The sequence below is a fragment of the Mustela putorius genome, unplaced genomic scaffold (genome assembly GCF_011764305.1).
Source record: "Mustela putorius furo isolate JIRA1106 unplaced genomic scaffold, ASM1176430v1.1 tig00003875_pilon_pilon_pilon, whole genome shotgun sequence".
NCBI lineage: Eukaryota > Metazoa > Chordata > Mammalia > Carnivora > Mustelidae > Mustela > Mustela putorius.
Genome location: NW_025422026.1, coordinates 3,937,450 through 3,953,673, shown reverse-complemented (window position 1 = coordinate 3,953,673; position 16,224 = coordinate 3,937,450). Strand labels below are relative to the sequence as shown.

Sequence of the window (16,224 nt, the reverse complement as noted above, 5' to 3'; positions counted from 1 at the left end):
GCAGCGCGGCCCAGAGCCTCTCCAGGTCGTCGAGGATCCGCGGCCGGCCGTGCCCGCCTCCCAAGCCGCCGCCGCCTTCCCGCAGAGCGCGCGCCCCCGGGACACCTATCCCGCGCCGCGGACTGTCGCCGCTCCCCGGCCGGGGCGCGGCCAGGGCGTCCCCCGGGACCGCACCGCGGCGCTGCGCTCCCGGGCGGCTGCGGGCCGGCGCGCCGAGGGGGCGCTGCTGAGGGCGCGGCGCGGGACGCCCCGAAGGGCACGGCCGAGGGGCGCGGGCGCTGCCGGAAGCTGGGGCGGGGCGCCGCGCGGGATGCGCTGAAGGGCGAGCGGCGCGGCGGCGGCGATGAGTGCCTCTGCGGCCACCGGGGTCTTCGTGCTGTCCCTCTCGGCCATCCCGGTCACCTATGTCTTCAACCACCTGGCGGCCCAGCACGAGTGAGTGGGCGCGCGCGGCGGGGTGCGGCGCCGGGGCCGGGGTGGGCGGCCAAGTGGCCTCGGCGCCGCGCGAGCCCCCGGCAACTTTTCCGATGGGGCTCGGGCCGCCAACCGTAGGGCTTGGGCCGGCGGCCTGCGGGGGCTCCCCCTCCGGGCCGGGGGAGGGGAGGCGCGAGGGGGGCGCGCGGGCCCGGGGGGGGGGCGGGGAGCTGGGCTCGGGCGGGCGTCCCGGCCGTTCGGTGCGGTTCTGGAGCCCAGTGCGGGGCGCGCGCGCGCCGGCCCGGGTGTCCGGGGTGACGGAGGTCAACGAGGCAATGCCCCTGCCCTTGAGCCCAGGGGCCGGGGTGTGGGGGCGCAGACGCCGCCAGCTGCGAGCGTGGCCGTGTTCCCTCGGGTTGTGCCGGGTTCGTTTCGCATTTCACAGGGACGTTTCCATGTATGGGCACGCACATACTTCTCGTTTCCTATTAATTTTAGAAACTGTTGTGAATGACTAGCAGGAATAGCCCCGGGCCGACAAGCAAAGACCCGGGTTCTAGGCGTGCCTTTGGCACGACCCGTGTGGCGTGGCCTCAGTTTTCTGGTCTGTGAAATGGCCTATATTTGTATCCTATTGTCAGGATCCAAAGAGACCGTTTTGTGTAGAGGCGCGGGGTAAGGGAGGCCGAGCCTTTCAAGGCCAAGGAAATGGGTGGGGCTGACAGGCCACAGATGGGTTGGTTCAAAGCCCCGCCTCCGTCTGGTGTGAGGGATCCCGGGCTACGCCACCGGGCACTGCGGACCTGCCCGGATGGTGGGAGAGGTGCCAGGCCTCCGTGCCTGCTGGTGTTCCCTGCTGTCCCTGGGGGCGAAGAAGTTAACCTGTTAGGTTTCCCCAGCAGTTGGTGCTGAGGAAATTGCATCAGTCTGCACGTGGCAACCCCCCTCCAGTCCTTGAGCTGGGGATAAGGGTCTGCCTCCAGGGCGGTGACTTCCTACCCCCTTCTCTCTCTCTGCTGGGGCTACCACTTGCTGACAGCCTTATCCAGATGGCCCCCATCCATACGGAGCACTGCCTGGACATTGGCCGTGACTGCCCTTGGTCTGACCCCGTCTCGGGGTACATCTCCTGGGAGCTGCAGCTCCGGGCAGCAGATGTCATGTGTCTGTGAATACAGCGTCCACAGTGGCATTGTGCGCAGTGCAGCAAATATTTATTGAGGACATATTCTGTGCTTGACGCTGTTCCAGGTGTTGGGGATATAGCTATGGGCAAGCTAGGAAAGGTTAGGGAAGTGGGTGTTGAAAAGGACATCAAAAAATGGGGTGACATGAGTGACTGGGAAGGCGACTGGTGGTTAGGGGAGGCTTCTTGGAGGAGGAGGCTTGAGGTGCAGGAGGTGGGCATGGGAAGAGGTGGGGACAGAGCCTTCCAGGTAGGGGAACAGGGAGCAGAGGGAGGAGAGGGGTGCGGCGGCTGGGTGCAGGGTATCTGGGCGGGAGTGCGGCTTACTGAAGGTCTGCATGTCCTGGAGAGGGTTTGGGGATGACTCTGAGATTCTGGCCTCAGCCCCTGGCAGGATGGTGATGGCATTTACTAAGCACACACTGAATTATGTATTGCCGTGTAGTATTGAGCACATCGCTAAGCCCTGCAGAGTTTTGAATAATTGGTTCCAGTCATTCTTCCCAGCCCCCTGCAGGGTAGAATCCCAGTGACCTCTGGCTCCTCTGGCCTCTTCCTCCACTCCCTCCCCCCACTGTCCCCTTCCACACTGGCCCCAGGCCTGGGCTAACATCTGTTTCCTCCCTGCGGTTCCCCACCCCAGGCCCTGCCAAGCCTCCCCCAGGAGCTTCTCTGCCCCAGCCCTTGCCTCCTTGCCCTGGTTCATGCTCTCGCCTCTGACTGGGAGGACTTCCTCCCCGACCCGACTGTGGAAGCCATCCCTGATTTGATAGCCTCAGGTACCATGCCACCTCCGCGTTTTCCAGACCCTCCCTCCAAGCATGCAGGATCTCTCTGTCTACCTGGCCCCCTGGGATTGTGCTTCTCCCAAGAGAATTCCCTTGCTGTGGTCAGAACTCACCTTCCCAGGCCACAGCTCACCGTGGCGTCGTCTGGCCCAGCCCGGGGCCTTGTGCGTAGCGGGCATGCGGTCAGGTTCCAATCCGCTGGATTAGTTGAAGCTTCCTTCCCAGCAGGCTGTTTATGAAAGGCTGAAAACCAGAAAAAGCAAGGCAGGTTACGGAGTCAGTAAAGAGTTAGGATCCGTTAGTCTCATCATCTCTCTGTGACACACACACACACACACACACACACACACACATACACACACTTTATCTCTCTTCTCATGCGCACCCATACACGTCCCTTTCATGGAAGGGCATCAGTAACCCCCCTTGCCCCCAGTCCAAGACTAGCAAAGTTTCCACCCTTTGTTGTGTCTCAGCAGCCCCCGCCCTCACCAAGTCCTGCCGGATCCTTCTCTCTCGGTTCTGAGCCGGTCCTGCACTTGGTGGTCCCTGGGATACTCCCAGAATCTGCGGCCCCAGTTTCTCTTCGCTCCTTGCTCCTCTGCCAGGTGGCAGTTGTGAGAGCGCAGTTTATGCGACCCTCACACTCCCCCGAGGGCACCCGCTGTGCGACAGTGCGTAGGTCCTTGTAGGAGCAGGGATGGGGGCCATTTCCTGGCCACCACCTGCCTCGGGCTGTGATTAAAGTGCTTGTCAGCTTACATAGCACACCGGACCTCTTCGCTTCTCACGGGATGCTTCAGTCCAGCATCATGTTCCTGACCCACATCAGCTTCCTCCTCCATCCTTTGCTTTTTGGCTTATCCCTACAGGAAGAGCCACGGATGTGCACCACTAGAAATTTCCTGCTTCAGCATCCTACCTGGACATTGACACAGTCATCCTCATTCTTATCACAGAAGTGTGTCATCCTTCCGTCATCTGTCATCCATCCATCCCATCATCCATCATTCGCCATCCATCATTCCTCCATCATTCTCCATCCACCATCCATCATCCGTCCATCCATGCAACCACCATATATCCATCCGTGGTCCATCCGTCGTCCATCCGTCGTCCATTCACTATCCACCATTCATCATCCATCCACCATCTCTTATCCTTCTATCCATCCATCCATCCACCATCCGTCTGTCCATCCATCCACCATCTCTTATCCATCTATCCATCCATCCATCTACCATCCGTCCGTCCGTCCATTGTCCATCCATCCATCCATTCACTATCCACCATCCATCCATCAGTCCACCATCTCTTATCCATCTATCCATCCATCCATCCATCCACCATCCGTCCATCCGTCTGTCCATCCATCCACCACCCGCCATCCGTCCATTCGTTCATTATCCGCCGTCCGTCCGTCCATCCATTTCTCCTTCTTGGCTTCTTCTCCCCTCCTTCCCTCCTTCATCCATTCATTAATTCCTATACACCCTGACAGGAGTTCCCAGGTGGACTTTGTCATACTCATCCAGGAATCTTGAAAAAAAGCTGCATATTCCCTTGCCCCAACCCAACGGGCTCTGATTCTGTAGGTGGAGGGCGGCATTTGGAAATCTGGGTGTTCCTGAGGCCCAGAGCCCATTCCCTGACTCTGTGTGGGCCTGAGGGCAGGTGCTGGGGATACAGCTTCTCCTGCACCCGCGACCAGTCTCGCTGGGGGCCCATTTAACCTGCAGCCTGGGTGGCTCGCTTCCCACTTCCTCACTGAGCTTTCTTACGCTGGGGGCAGGTTTCTAACACCCATTCCAGCTGCAGGGGGGCGGGTTTCTAACACCCATTCCAGCTGCAGGGGGGCGGGTGGAGCGAGCTTTAGCATGGGTTTGCCCTTCAGCTGTTGGTAGGTATTGTTGGGTCCTGGTGGAAGCTGTGACCGAGGAAGGTACTTTCCAGAAGCCCCAGGGGCATATAGCAAAGGTGATCCAAAAGATGCTCCTGGGCTGTGGTGGTGTGGACGGGGTTTCAGCTGAGGAGGCGGTGGTGCAGAGGGCCGTTGGAGAGGGCCACATGATCCTGTGTCTAGCCCTGCCGGCCCTGCTGGGTGCCGGGGGGTGAGAGAGAGCGCATCTCTGCAGGACTGGAGGTGACCTCCTGGGTGAGAGCGCTCAGAGTCCACGGAGACTGGACCCTCCATGAGACAGGGATGGATGGCCTCCATTCATCCCCAGTGCCTGGCCCACATGGGTACATAATACATTTTACCCTTAATGTGTTTTAAAGTGAGTTATAAGCAGGTGATGAAATGACATGGCTTTCTCAGGTCGCTCAAGTGGCGAAGGGGGTCCTAGACTCCAGGTGTCTTGACTGCTAACTCAACCAAGCCTCACGCCCTAGGGCTGCCCCATGGGGAAGGGGCCTTGGACCCTGGTCTCCTTGGTACCATGTCTTTTGTGCCCACCTCAGCCTCACCTTACCTTCCGGGTGTGGGGTTGGACTCTGGCTTGCTGGCCCTGGTGTGGGGATCTGGCTTCCTTCCTTTGGGCCGCAGCTCTGGCCCGAACTCCTCCCTCCTTGGATTGGTCTTATTCTTTGGTCCCTTGGATTATACACGTGGCCTGGGGCCCTTCCTCCTGGTCTTTCTGGAAGGTGTGTGTAGCTGAGACTCCTCTGTGCTCCCTGGAGTGCAGCCCGAGGGTTTCCGGCCCTGAGAGAGGCGACGGAAGCAGCGGTTAGGCCTGTCAGTCACCGGGGAACAGGATTTGGAGGTGCAGGGGTGAGCTGGGGGGGTGGGGCAGGGACCATCTTCAGGGGGCGTGGGATGGCGGGGAGGGTGAAGGTGCACAGGCTAGGACGAGTGAGGAACTGGTGCTTCCAGTCTGTGAAAGTCGCACGGGTGGCCCGCAGGGGCCAGAGGGCTGCAGGTGCACCCAGCTCAGCCTGCGGCACTGGAGCTGGAGGCAGAGGCAGACGTGGGGGCGAGAGCATTCACAGCCAGGAAATTCCACGCATCCACATGTTTATTTCGATAAGTGACCGCCTCCCTGTTCTGGTTGTTGCAGTTCCTGGACAATCGTGGGGGTTGCTGCCCTCATCTTGCTCCTGGTGGCCGTGCTGGCTCGTGTCCTGGTCAAAAGAAAACCACCCCGGGACCCACTGTTCTATGGTACGTCTCCCGGGGAGGGAGGTGGCTGGTGTCCCCCTCACAGCGCAGCGTTCGGCCTTCACCTTCCTCATGTCCCCCCGTGAAGAAGTCGTCTGCCTCCAGTACCCTGAGCCCCATGGGGAAGTGGCAGGAAGCAGGAGTGTTTCAGGGCAACAGTCCTCCCCTCGAGACGAACACCTCCTCTGGGCCGTGGACCCCGCCCTTCCCCAGCGGGGATCATGGCAGAAGGTCAATGCCAGCGCCAGGCCGGAGGCGCCTCTGTTCCTTGCCCCCACCCCCAGCCGTGCTCCGACCTCTGCCCTCGACTCTTGCAGTAGCTCCTTCCCGGGCTTCCTGCCTTTGCCTCGCTTCTGCCGCTCCCTCCGCCTGGCATGGAGCTGAGCTGCACAGTGTCTTGATCCGCACGTTTGCATGATGAGGAAATAATAACGCTCCCCGTGGGGGTTGCTGCATTCAGTGATATTAGTCGAATATTTAAGCAGTGCCTGAAAAATACACATGTGTATTACATAAATAAAAACACCCCGATCCAGCACTTACTATGTGCCTGGTGTGGCCCCGAGCGCTGGGGCTGTATTAGCTTATTTAATCCTTGTGACAAGTCCTCTCCACTTACAGACGAAGAAGTTGGCTCGGGGCCGCTGAGACAGGTGGTCAAGGTCATGCAGTGAGAATGTCACTGACCCGAGAAGCCAGGCTCCTCTTTGCCCCATGCTGCTTCTGGCAAAGCTGTCCCCGCCTTTGAGCACTTCCCCTGCTGGGAGCTGGGCTGGGCCTTCCCTGGTTCCGAGTCTGTGATAGTGAGGCTGCGGGTCAGACCCCCCCAGACCTCGGTGTCCTGCAGCAGCAACAGACGTTCTCCATGTTTCCACCGCTTTGCTGAGACACACTTGACATCCGACACGGGGCGGGTGTAAGGGTTACCCTGGGATGGTGTGACACACGGCCATACCGTGAGACGGTGACCCCGGCAAGGTCGTTCACCGTAGGGTCCCTCACGTCACATCATTACCTTTTATGGCCTGCGGTGGGAACACTGAGTGTACAGTGCGGCCTCGTTCACCACCGTCGCCGCGCTGACCACTTACTCATCTTGTCACTGTGGGTCTGTACCCCTCGACCAGCATTGCCCCATGTCTCCCCCTCGCCAGCCGCTCAGCCACCGTTCCAGCCTCTGTTCCCATGACCTCAGCTTGCTCGGGTTCCATACAGCCTCGGTCCTTCTCTGCTGGCTCCTCTCACTTAGCGTAACAACCTCCAAGTCCACCAGGTGGTTGGAAACGGCAGGACTTCCCTCTTCCTTTCTTACGGCTCAGTAATACCCCACTGTGTGTACACGTATCTTCTTTATCCATTCGTCCATGGACGCACGCTCCAGGTGTTTCCAGTCCTGGGTGTAAACATTTAGTGTCCGTGCTCATGGGTCTGCCCATCGGCTGGTACTGCTGTGCATCAGGCTGTGGGCCACGTCCAGAGCTGCCCCACGTGTCTCCTTGTTCTTGGACCAGCAGCTCCCCACGGTGGGCCTTTCTCATGGCAGAAGAGACGGGGACGTGGCCATTGTCACTTCCATGCACATTCCACTGGCCAAACCACGTCGTGTGGCTGCGTCCATCATCAATGGCATATGGGGAATATTCTCTGCCCACCGTGGGTCTTGGCAAAGGTGGGGAGGGAAAGCATTGTAAGTAACTAATTCCTCCCACCTTGCATGTAAAAGACCCCGAGGCTTGGGTGAATGACGTGACTTGTCTGAGGTTGGGCAACCAGAGGGTAGAGGAGCTGGCCCTGAGTTCAAGGCCCGCCTCGTTTCTCCTGCCGCACAGCACCTGCCTGTGCTCTGACCCCTGCCCAGCTTTCAAGAGTGCTCTCCTGCTGCTGTCTTCCCACCATCCGTGGAGTTCACGCTTCGCTGACTTGGGTCTCTCCCAGCCCCCCAGGGCCGAGCACGCTTGCTCCGCCGCCCGCAGCCGTCTGGTCTTGTCTGTGTCCCAGCCTGAGCACACTGCATCCCTGGCGCCGGGCTGGTCGCCTCAGACCCAGCATGGGACACCCCCGTCGGCCTCAGTGATCTGATGCGGGTGCTTTCTTTCGGGGGGACATTTGGTGGCTGATCCTGACAGCATGATCTGGGGCACAGGCCCGGGGGCGCACGGGGAGGCTGGGTCTGCGGGGCAGGGCGCACGCGTGGGCCTCGCAGCCTGGAGAGGATGTGGGCGCCGCGGCCCCGGCTGCGGACTTGGCGAGGCCGGCTCCCCCTCTCCGGGAAGAACCTCATTCTGTCATGGCTGTTCTGTCCACCTTCAAATTCTTGTCCTGCCTGTGCCCGCCACGTGGCTTGTGATGGGATACAGCTTGAAAACGCGGCCTTGCCGATAAACTAACATGCGCTAAGTTTGACCCCTTGCCGTGTAAAGGGCTCGTTCCGTAGCTGGTTGCTGCTGGGAGCTCGTGGGCCATTTAGGAGATTCTCACAGCCTGAGTGAGAGTCTCCTGAGATGCTGTGGCTTGGCTTGTTTCACATTCAATGGGCCGTCTTGGACCCATTTAAAAAATCAGCGGCCTTTCTTCTTCCAACTTGCCCGTCTGTCACTGTCCAGAGTCTTCGGGCTCTTCAGTGTGGAACAGGCGAGCACGGGGCCAGCCGGCTGCAGGGGGGATGCGGGTGTGGCCCACGGCGGCCACTGGGAGGTTGTGGAGGTTGGACGGGGTGGCCGGGTAGGCTCCCGTGGCACAGAGTTAGCGGGTGAGTGTGTGATTCTGTCCCCCCGGGGCGTGTCCCCTCAGAGAGCTCTCCGGCAATGACGTGGAGATCCATGACAAGGGTGAGGGTCCTTCTGCACAGGAGGGTCCTTCTGCTAGTCCCTCTTGATGGTGCCCGCAGCGTCTTCTGGAAAAGATGAAGCCCAAGTCACTGTTTTCGGTGAATGCCAAGCTCTACGTCATTGCCTCCCGAGCTGCTGCTTTTTAAACTCTTTCTTGGGGCACCTGGCTGGCTCAGGCATGGAGCGTGTTGACTCTTGATCTCGGGGATTCTGGGTTCAAGCCCCACAGTGGGTGTAGAGCTAACTTGGCAGAGAGATAAAGACATAAATAACGGCTTCTTCCTTTGCTCTAGTGTATGCGGTGTTTGGATTCACCAGCGTGGTGAGCCTCATCATAGGCCTGGAACAGGACGGAGTCATTGACGGGTTCATGACGCACTACCTGAGAGAGGTACGGAATCGCTTAGTGACCTTAGCCTTATGCCGAAGGGTCGGCCACCCACGTCCCGTCGCCCAGAGATGACAGAGGAGATGCCTGCGTTTAGTGTAAGGGGGGAGGACCCGTGGTATTTCATGTACTGCCACAGACGTAGGTGGTTTATTCCTGTGGAGAGTGAGGCAGAAAGTTGGGATTAAATCAGGCGAGGCACTTCCTTCCAGCATGGGGTCTGATCCCTCCTCCCGCACACCTGGTCCACCACCTTTCTCCTGTGCTTCTATTTAATATAAATGGTACACTCTAAAGGAGTTAGTGTTTGGTGTCTTATTAAAACATTACCATATCCAGAAGCCCGGACCGTTCTTAAGTGTGTTGGAGAACACCGAGGCACTGAAGGGAGCCCTTTGGTGTTGAAGATCCTCCCCTTCCTGTCATCGTATTGTAGGGCCACCTGCCCCTGAGGGAGCTACTCCTCTTTCCTTGTTTCATGGGGTGAGGAATCCAGCCCGAGAGGTTAAGTAACTTACTCAGGGTCACACAGGAAAGTACAGTCTTCATTTCTGTTTCAAACAACGGGGAGCTTCGTATGTTAAGCAAAGGGAATTTGGACTTTATCTCACATTTGAGGGAAGATGTTCAGTCAGGGAACAAGGCAGTCGGCTCTGGGAAGGATGGGCTTAAAGGCGACCGTCAGGGCTGGGAGCTGGGACACAAGTCCAGAGGCTTTGCAGGGCCGGGAAGGGTGTGGGGATGGCTTAGGCAGAGCCAAGCAGAGGAGGGGGGTGGAGGGACGAGTTCCAGAGGCTCTGAGGGGTTGGAGGGGATGGGGCTCAGGGGATAAGTTGGGGGAGACGGGGAGACGGTCGAAGAAGACATCTGCCTCCTGCTTTGGGGAAAATGCTGGGGTTGTTAAACCCGAGGGATTGCAGGGGAATTCTGTCCCACAGACAGGAGTTGGGTGGTCAGGGCCCACCGTGGAGACAGCGCGGGTTTGGTCCCAGACGGTCGCAATAAAGCAAATTTCACAGCACAGCAAGCCCCGTCAAGCTTTTGGCTTCCTGATGCATCTAGAAGTTATATTTACACGATGCTGTAGTGTGGGATCTATAGTCTAAAGCCTGCTCATACCTTAATATTGAAATACTTTTTTTTTTTTTTTTTGCTAAAAACTTGCTATTATCTGAGCTTTCGGGAAGTCCTCATCTTTTTGCTGGTGGAGGGTCTTTGCTGTGAAGTCGCTGGCTGTTGACCCATCAGGATGGTGGCTGCTGAGGGTTGGGGTGGCTGTGGCAGTTTCGTAGAAGACGACACCGGTGAAGTGTGCTGAGGACAGGGAGAGAGAGGACGGGCTGCACGGAGGCGGAGCAGTCAGGCCACACCCGACAGTCCCCGCCGTGTGTGGGGCCCGCACACGGTCACAGCTGCAACATCAGAGGTCACCGGTCCCGATCACCATCACAAATATAATAATGGAAAAGTCCGAAATAGCGTCAGGATTACCCGAACGTGGCCCAGAGACCCAAAGGGAGCAGATGCCGTCGCAGGAACGGCATTTCCTGAGAGACTTGTGACGCAGAAGTGCCGCAGACCTTCAGCGTGTGAAAACACCACGTCTGCAGGCTCCGTAAAGCCAAGGGCCAGGGCACAAGGTCTGCCTGTACGCAGGGAAGAGCCGGGGCTGGAAGCGGTCAGGGGAGTCCCCGTTGATTTAGTGACACCACTCTAGCCGTTTTTGAAATGGCAATGACAGTGGAGGGTGGACATTTTCCAGATGGACGAGGGGGGTGGAGGGCCCTCCAAGGAGAAGGGACGGCTTGAGCAAGAGCCTGGAGGTGAGAAGCAGCAGGGGTCTCCCCAGGTCAGCCCGGGTGCAGGTGTGCAGGGATGGCGCGGAGTTCATGTGGGGACATGTCGCGTTTCGGGTGGTGGAGGGACATCCCGGCAGACGTCTCCGCTGGCAGGGCTTTGCAGGTCTCCTTCCTGACGGAGAGGTTCGGGGGCCTTCGGAGTAGACACGGTGCCTGAAGTCTTGCTGGGGAGAAGGGCGAGCGCTAGGATGGCTGAGGCCGGAATGAGTGGAGGCCACGGTCAGAAGAGCCCCCACACGCAGCGGACTGTGAGGCCGAGAGGCAGGTGGAGGAGCCGGAGAGCTTGGGACCTCCTGAGTCCGGGACGGGGAGGTTTTGGGGACGAGGTGGCTGCGAAGGGCGCAGACGCTGGGCTGGTGGCGGTGGCAGGCGGGGAGGCACAGAGGGTGTGAGAAGGTGGGAGGGGGTGTTGCTCTGGGCAGGTCTGCAGGGCCAGGTTCGGGGCGCCCGGCTGCCAGATGGGGGAGGCAGGGCCGGGCCCGCAGGCGGCACCCAGCCTCGGGAGGCTTTTGAGCACAAGAGCAACGTGTTAAGAACCAGGCCTCACGACCCTTCGTTTGGCTGGTGGATCGGAGAGGAGGGGACCGAGAGACCGTGCGGGACCGGCTCCGTGAGGGGCACCGAGGGCTTGATCGGGGCTGTGCGGAGAGGCAGGGTGGCCCGTGGGGAGCTCGGAGAGAGAGAATTGGCCGGACTTGACAAAGATGGCCTGTGGCTTTGAGCCCGGCAGGCTGGGTGCTGGGCTTGGCAGAGGGCAGAAGCTGCGGAGGGAAAGGAGTTCAGGGGGTTGGAAGGGCCCGCGGGCCGCCCAGTTCAAGACGCCCACCCCGCTGCCAGGAGAGGCAGCTCCGGCTGGAGGGCCGGCGGGAAATGAAGTCATGACCTTGGATTGGATTGTCCAGCCAGAGCACGTCAGAGAGGGAGGGTGCGGGCCAGGCATGAACACACGAGAGCGGCTGCTGTGTTCCTGCCACTTCCTCCACGGTCTTTATTCCATCTGATTCGTGGGGACAGACGACGGGGCTGTCCCTGCCCTGGGCGCGTGAGGCTTCCGTGGGGCCCCTCTTGGCTGCTGCAGACGGGACGGAGGGCGTCTCGGGGGTGCACAGGGCAGGACAGCATGAACGTGGAGGGGAGAAAGGAGAACGGGGGGTCGGAAGGACACCAACCCCTGCGAATTAGCCCGTGGCTGTCTGCGGGCCGTCTGGAGGAGGGAAACGTCGCGCACGCCGTAATGTCACGTTGATAAAATTAATTTCTCAGAAGTATGGCTTTTGATGGTGTGCTGCATGCTGATGTTCGCCATGTGACCTTAGGCCGGTCCTACGACCCCTCGGAGCTCTGTTTTCTCGTGTGTAGAGCGGACTGAGTTGTGTGTGTCCCGTAGGATGGCTGGGAAGGTTGGGGGAGTGGGGTGCCCGTCTGTCTGTCTGTCTGTCTGAGAGCCCGGGTGCGGAGCAGCTTCAGAGGCGCGAGCCTGGGGGTGGCCATGCGGCGCAGCTGGTGGCTGGGCCGGCAGGGTCCCCTCTGCAGCCCCTCCGGCCAGAGCCGTGCACCTGGTCACAGATCTGACTCAGCCTCGGTGAGTTAGCTGTGCCACCACGGTTGCCCGTGATGTCACCTGCCTCGTGTCGCCGCCCACGCGTGTCACCCAATGCATCAGACGATGGCCAGGCAGGCTCAGGGCTCTCCCACGGGCATCTTCAGCAATAGCGGCTTCAGGGCAAAGTGTGGGACTTGGCCTCGGTTCGTCTCTGCGGACAAACCCAAGCCAGCTCCCTGCTCCGCTCTCCTCGGAGCCCGGGCCGGTGTGTGCGGGGCGGTCTGCGTCCGACTGAAAGCCGACCACTCTTTGACTCTCTCCTTAGGGTGAGCCATATCTGAACACGGCGTACGGGCACATGATCTGCTACTGGGACGGCTCCGCTCATTATCTGATGTATCTGGTGATGGTGGCGGCCATCGCATGGGAGTAAGTCCGTCCGTCCGCTTGTGTGTCCCTGTGTCAGCTTAGCCGCCGAGACGTGCTTGTGTAAGGAAACCACAGGCGGGGCAAAGGCACGAACAGGTACCCAGGAATGGGGAGATTCGCTCCAGGGACACGGGCTAGACGGAGTCAGCACAAGGTCTTTCCTTGGCACCGCTGCCTTTGAACACGTCCCTTTGGACGATCCCCAGCCATAGGGACAGCTTGGGCAGACCCTTCCACTTCTGACTATTGTCTTGTAAGGACAGGCTCCTCTCCAGGGGGCTCCTCGCATGTTCATACACGTGGGCCTGAGGCACGAGGGCAGTCTTACGTGGTGATTTCTGGTTTCTGGGCATCCGTGCCCTCAGTTGTGATACGCCAGCCTGTCGTGGGGGGCACGGAGGTACGCTCTCCGGAGACCCCGGCCCGGGACACTGCATGGCACAGAGCCCTCAGGTGAGTGGCGCTCTCACTGGCTGAATTCGTGGGACTTCCCTGCCCATGGTGACACGCCCACTGCTGCTTTCTGCTGGTGTCCCTGTCCCCAAGAAGGTGTACCCTTTGGGGCAGGATCCTCTCAAGCCTGGCCACCTTCCCAGGCCTCCCCGTGGCTCCAGGTTGGAGAAAACAATGGATTCTTGCCCAGACAAGGTGGAAATTCACCTCGACCCACCGCCTGCCCCGAGCCTCAGAGCCCTGAGTCATGAGCCCAGGGACAGCTCTAGTCCTTCTGGGACTCTTCCAGGTCCTAGCCTGTCTCTTCATGAACGTTCCCAAGCCTCCAGGGCGCACATCAGGTATTTCTGAGAATGCCTGGGCTCTGCTTGCAGGCGGCCGGGAGTGGGTCGGGGCTTCTTTGGGTCCACTTAATCTCTGCTGGGAAGGTTCTCGCCGGTCCTGCTGACAATCCCAGCCGTCGTGAACTGGCCTTTTGGGAAGCAGCAGCCGTTGGCTTGGGGCATGGGGCAGGGCAGAAAGCGCAGTGTGGCCCCTCTGCCCCCCTTCAGAGAATCTCCCTGCGGACTCTCATCACCCCTTACGGAGTGGGGATGAGCAGGGGTACCAGCCGGAAGAGCTTCTGGCCACCCTCCCCTGTGAGGATTCGGGGTCTGTGCCTGCCGCTCCGTTAGGACACGGGCTGGACGGCCCTGAATGCTTCATCCTTCTGACACCAGGGGAAGTCCACTTAACATCCTGTTACTCATACTTACAATGCCTTAAAGCATGGAACCAATTTCCTTTCTGTGCGAACTTTATTTTTCCTTCCCTGCCGTGAGCCTCACAGTGGAATGCAGGCCTCCCTGGACCGTGACTGACCGTGTTGTAGTTTAACAGGTGATCAGGGTAGACGTGTACTTCCTATCAAAAGGACACAAATAGGGTTCTATCGTATCACAGATGGGCATGAAATTTGACCACTAGGGCCCCTTAGGGTTGACTGATGACTATCGGTTCAGTAAGCTGCGATTCGTACACTTTACTAGTTAGGGTAATGCTAATCACGTGGGTCATCTTTTGCTAATTGTATCCTAACTCGAGTGCACTAAGCCAAGATTTTTTCGTTGCAGGGAAAGTTATAGAACCATTGGCCTCTACTGGGTTGGATCTATTATCATGAGCATTGTTGTTTTTGTGCCGGGAAACATTGTGGGTAAGAAACTCCACCTTAAAGTTTATTCTCCTCTTCTGAAACAATGTTCATAGACAGAGAAGCTGTCTGGGTTGTTATTGCAAGCCTACCAGACAGCGGCATGCCGAATTCTTCCTTTTCCCCTCTGTCATCTCACCTGTTAAATGCTTTTGAGCAACTTTCAGAAGTGTACACTGATCGATAAGACAATCAACGACTCCTGACGTTTAGGATTTAGAGGGGGTATTTGTGTCTGTGGCTACCTGCAATGTGCAAATATTTCTTACAACTTTTTTTTTTTTATCGTATGTAACTCTTTGACACATTCGATAAATGTATTTTATTTAGTATTAAGAGTATTAAGGCTCTCGAAAGCTAACGTGAAAGAGGTTATTGTTTATGTGTGTAAACACTCAGGGCATTATATTAAATATTCTTTAAAAAATATGGTAGCTAGGATGTGCTGGTAATGAGTACCTTGTAGTTTTAAATTGACGTGTTTTATTTGGTCTCATAAAGAGTATTGCCTGGTCCACAGCACAGAGTTAAAATTACTTGAGTTGAGTGTCCTGAACGTTACTCGTGTTTAGAGATGTTTTTTGGCAAATTTTTGACTTTGACTTTTTCTTTCTTTCTTTTAAATAGGGAAGTATGGAACCCGCATTTGTCCTGCCTTTATCTTAAGCATACCGTATACTTGTCTTCCTGTCTGGGCTGGTTTCAGAATCTATAATCAGCCATCAGAAAGTTATAATTATCCCTCAAAGGTGATTTTATTATGTTAACTGTAACCTGTTCCCAAACTCACGGGGCTCGCCGACATCTCCTGGCTACTGGCTCGAACCGTGCCTCTGCGCACTGGACCATCCGGCCAGTCCATTTGACGGTGCGGATTCTGGACACTGGTCATAGTCAGTTACAATGGCAGAGATAGTCTGTTTCTGTCTGAACACCTCTGCTGCAGCTGGATGGGCTGGGCTTTCTGGAACTCCCTGTGCCACCTGTCACACTGGCTGTTCCCATCAGATCCTGCTTTAGTGCGTGGACTGTGTGGTTTTTCTGAGGCGCTTAAAGGCCTGGTGTTTAGGCCTCTGGGCACCCCTTGCAGAGAAGCCAGTGCCTTTACCGCCCCAAGGGGAGGCTGCAGGGCTCCTGCTGGGCAGGGCTGCACACACAGCCTCAGGGTCTAATTTACCATGGGATCCAGGCATCCGGAGACTGGCTACAGGACGTCTTCTGAGACACTTCCCTTGCATTCACGGCCAAGGTGGTCAAGGTGAAGCAGTGCTGGCCGGGCAGATACTCTGTTAAGGTCTTTACTTCTAAGCTAGTGACATCGAAGTTTCTTTTCTTCTTATTGGTATTAGACCCTTAAGCAAGATCCATAAAGCAAAGTGAAACATGGAATGTGAATTACTAGTGATCTTTAGAACCTGATTATTTGGTTGACTCTAAGACTTAGTGGAGTTCATTAAATGCATTGTAATTTATAAACCTCATTTGTAAACAATTAGACACCTGCTGTGCACACTCAGGGTAACACACTGACATCCTTTTGAGGAATGAGGTTCCTGTTAAACAGCAGGAAGTACCCACTGCCTTGGGCTCCACCGCTTTTAAAACAATCTCCGCATCAGTGTATCAACACCGCTCATGCCATGAGACACAGAAAACTGTTCAGTATCATTTTGTAAATGTCCAGACACAGTGATGGGCAGGAAGAAATGGCCATCGTCACACAGCATGGACAGGAACATAAATCCACACTCGCTCTGTGAGGCAGTTTGGGGCTGTCATCAGCCTTTGCAAATTTAACCCCGTTACCCAGAAATCCCACGTCGAGGGCCCTGTCCTCGGACGGTTGTCAGAGAGATGTGGTCAAGACTTTCCTACAGGATCGCTCATCATCACATGGACGGTGCAAATGCCCAGATGTCCGACAGTGAGAGCAGGGCTGAAATGCGGGGCTTCCGCGTCACACAACGTGTCAGGAGAGGTTTTA

At 57.6% G+C, this 16,224-nt stretch overlaps 1 protein-coding gene across 7 annotated transcripts in view; it reads left to right on the top strand.

Moving 5' to 3' along the window:
• The first annotated feature begins 214 nt into the window (after window positions 1–214).
• Window positions 215–16,224, top strand: part of TM6SF1 (transmembrane 6 superfamily member 1) — a 31,994-nt gene continuing 15,984 nt past the window's right edge. For 3 of the 7 annotated variants that reach the window (XR_006602684.1, XM_045067292.1, XM_045067296.1), the window contains exons 1-6: window positions 215–435; window positions 5,448–5,551; window positions 8,670–8,767; window positions 12,492–12,595; window positions 14,161–14,243; window positions 14,868–14,989. Coding sequence is in view for 6 of the 7 variants with exons in the window: in XM_045067292.1 (XP_044923227.1) it covers window positions 344–435; window positions 5,448–5,551; window positions 8,670–8,767; window positions 12,492–12,595; window positions 14,161–14,243; window positions 14,868–14,989 (603 nt within the window). In the remaining variant the exon portion in view is untranslated. Of the gene's footprint in view, window positions 436–5,447; window positions 5,552–8,669; window positions 8,768–12,491; window positions 12,596–12,672; window positions 12,692–14,160; window positions 14,244–14,867; window positions 14,990–16,224 lie in introns of those variants that run through there. The other 4 variants (XM_045067297.1, XM_045067293.1, XM_045067294.1 and 1 more) reach the window with 4 other exon arrangements.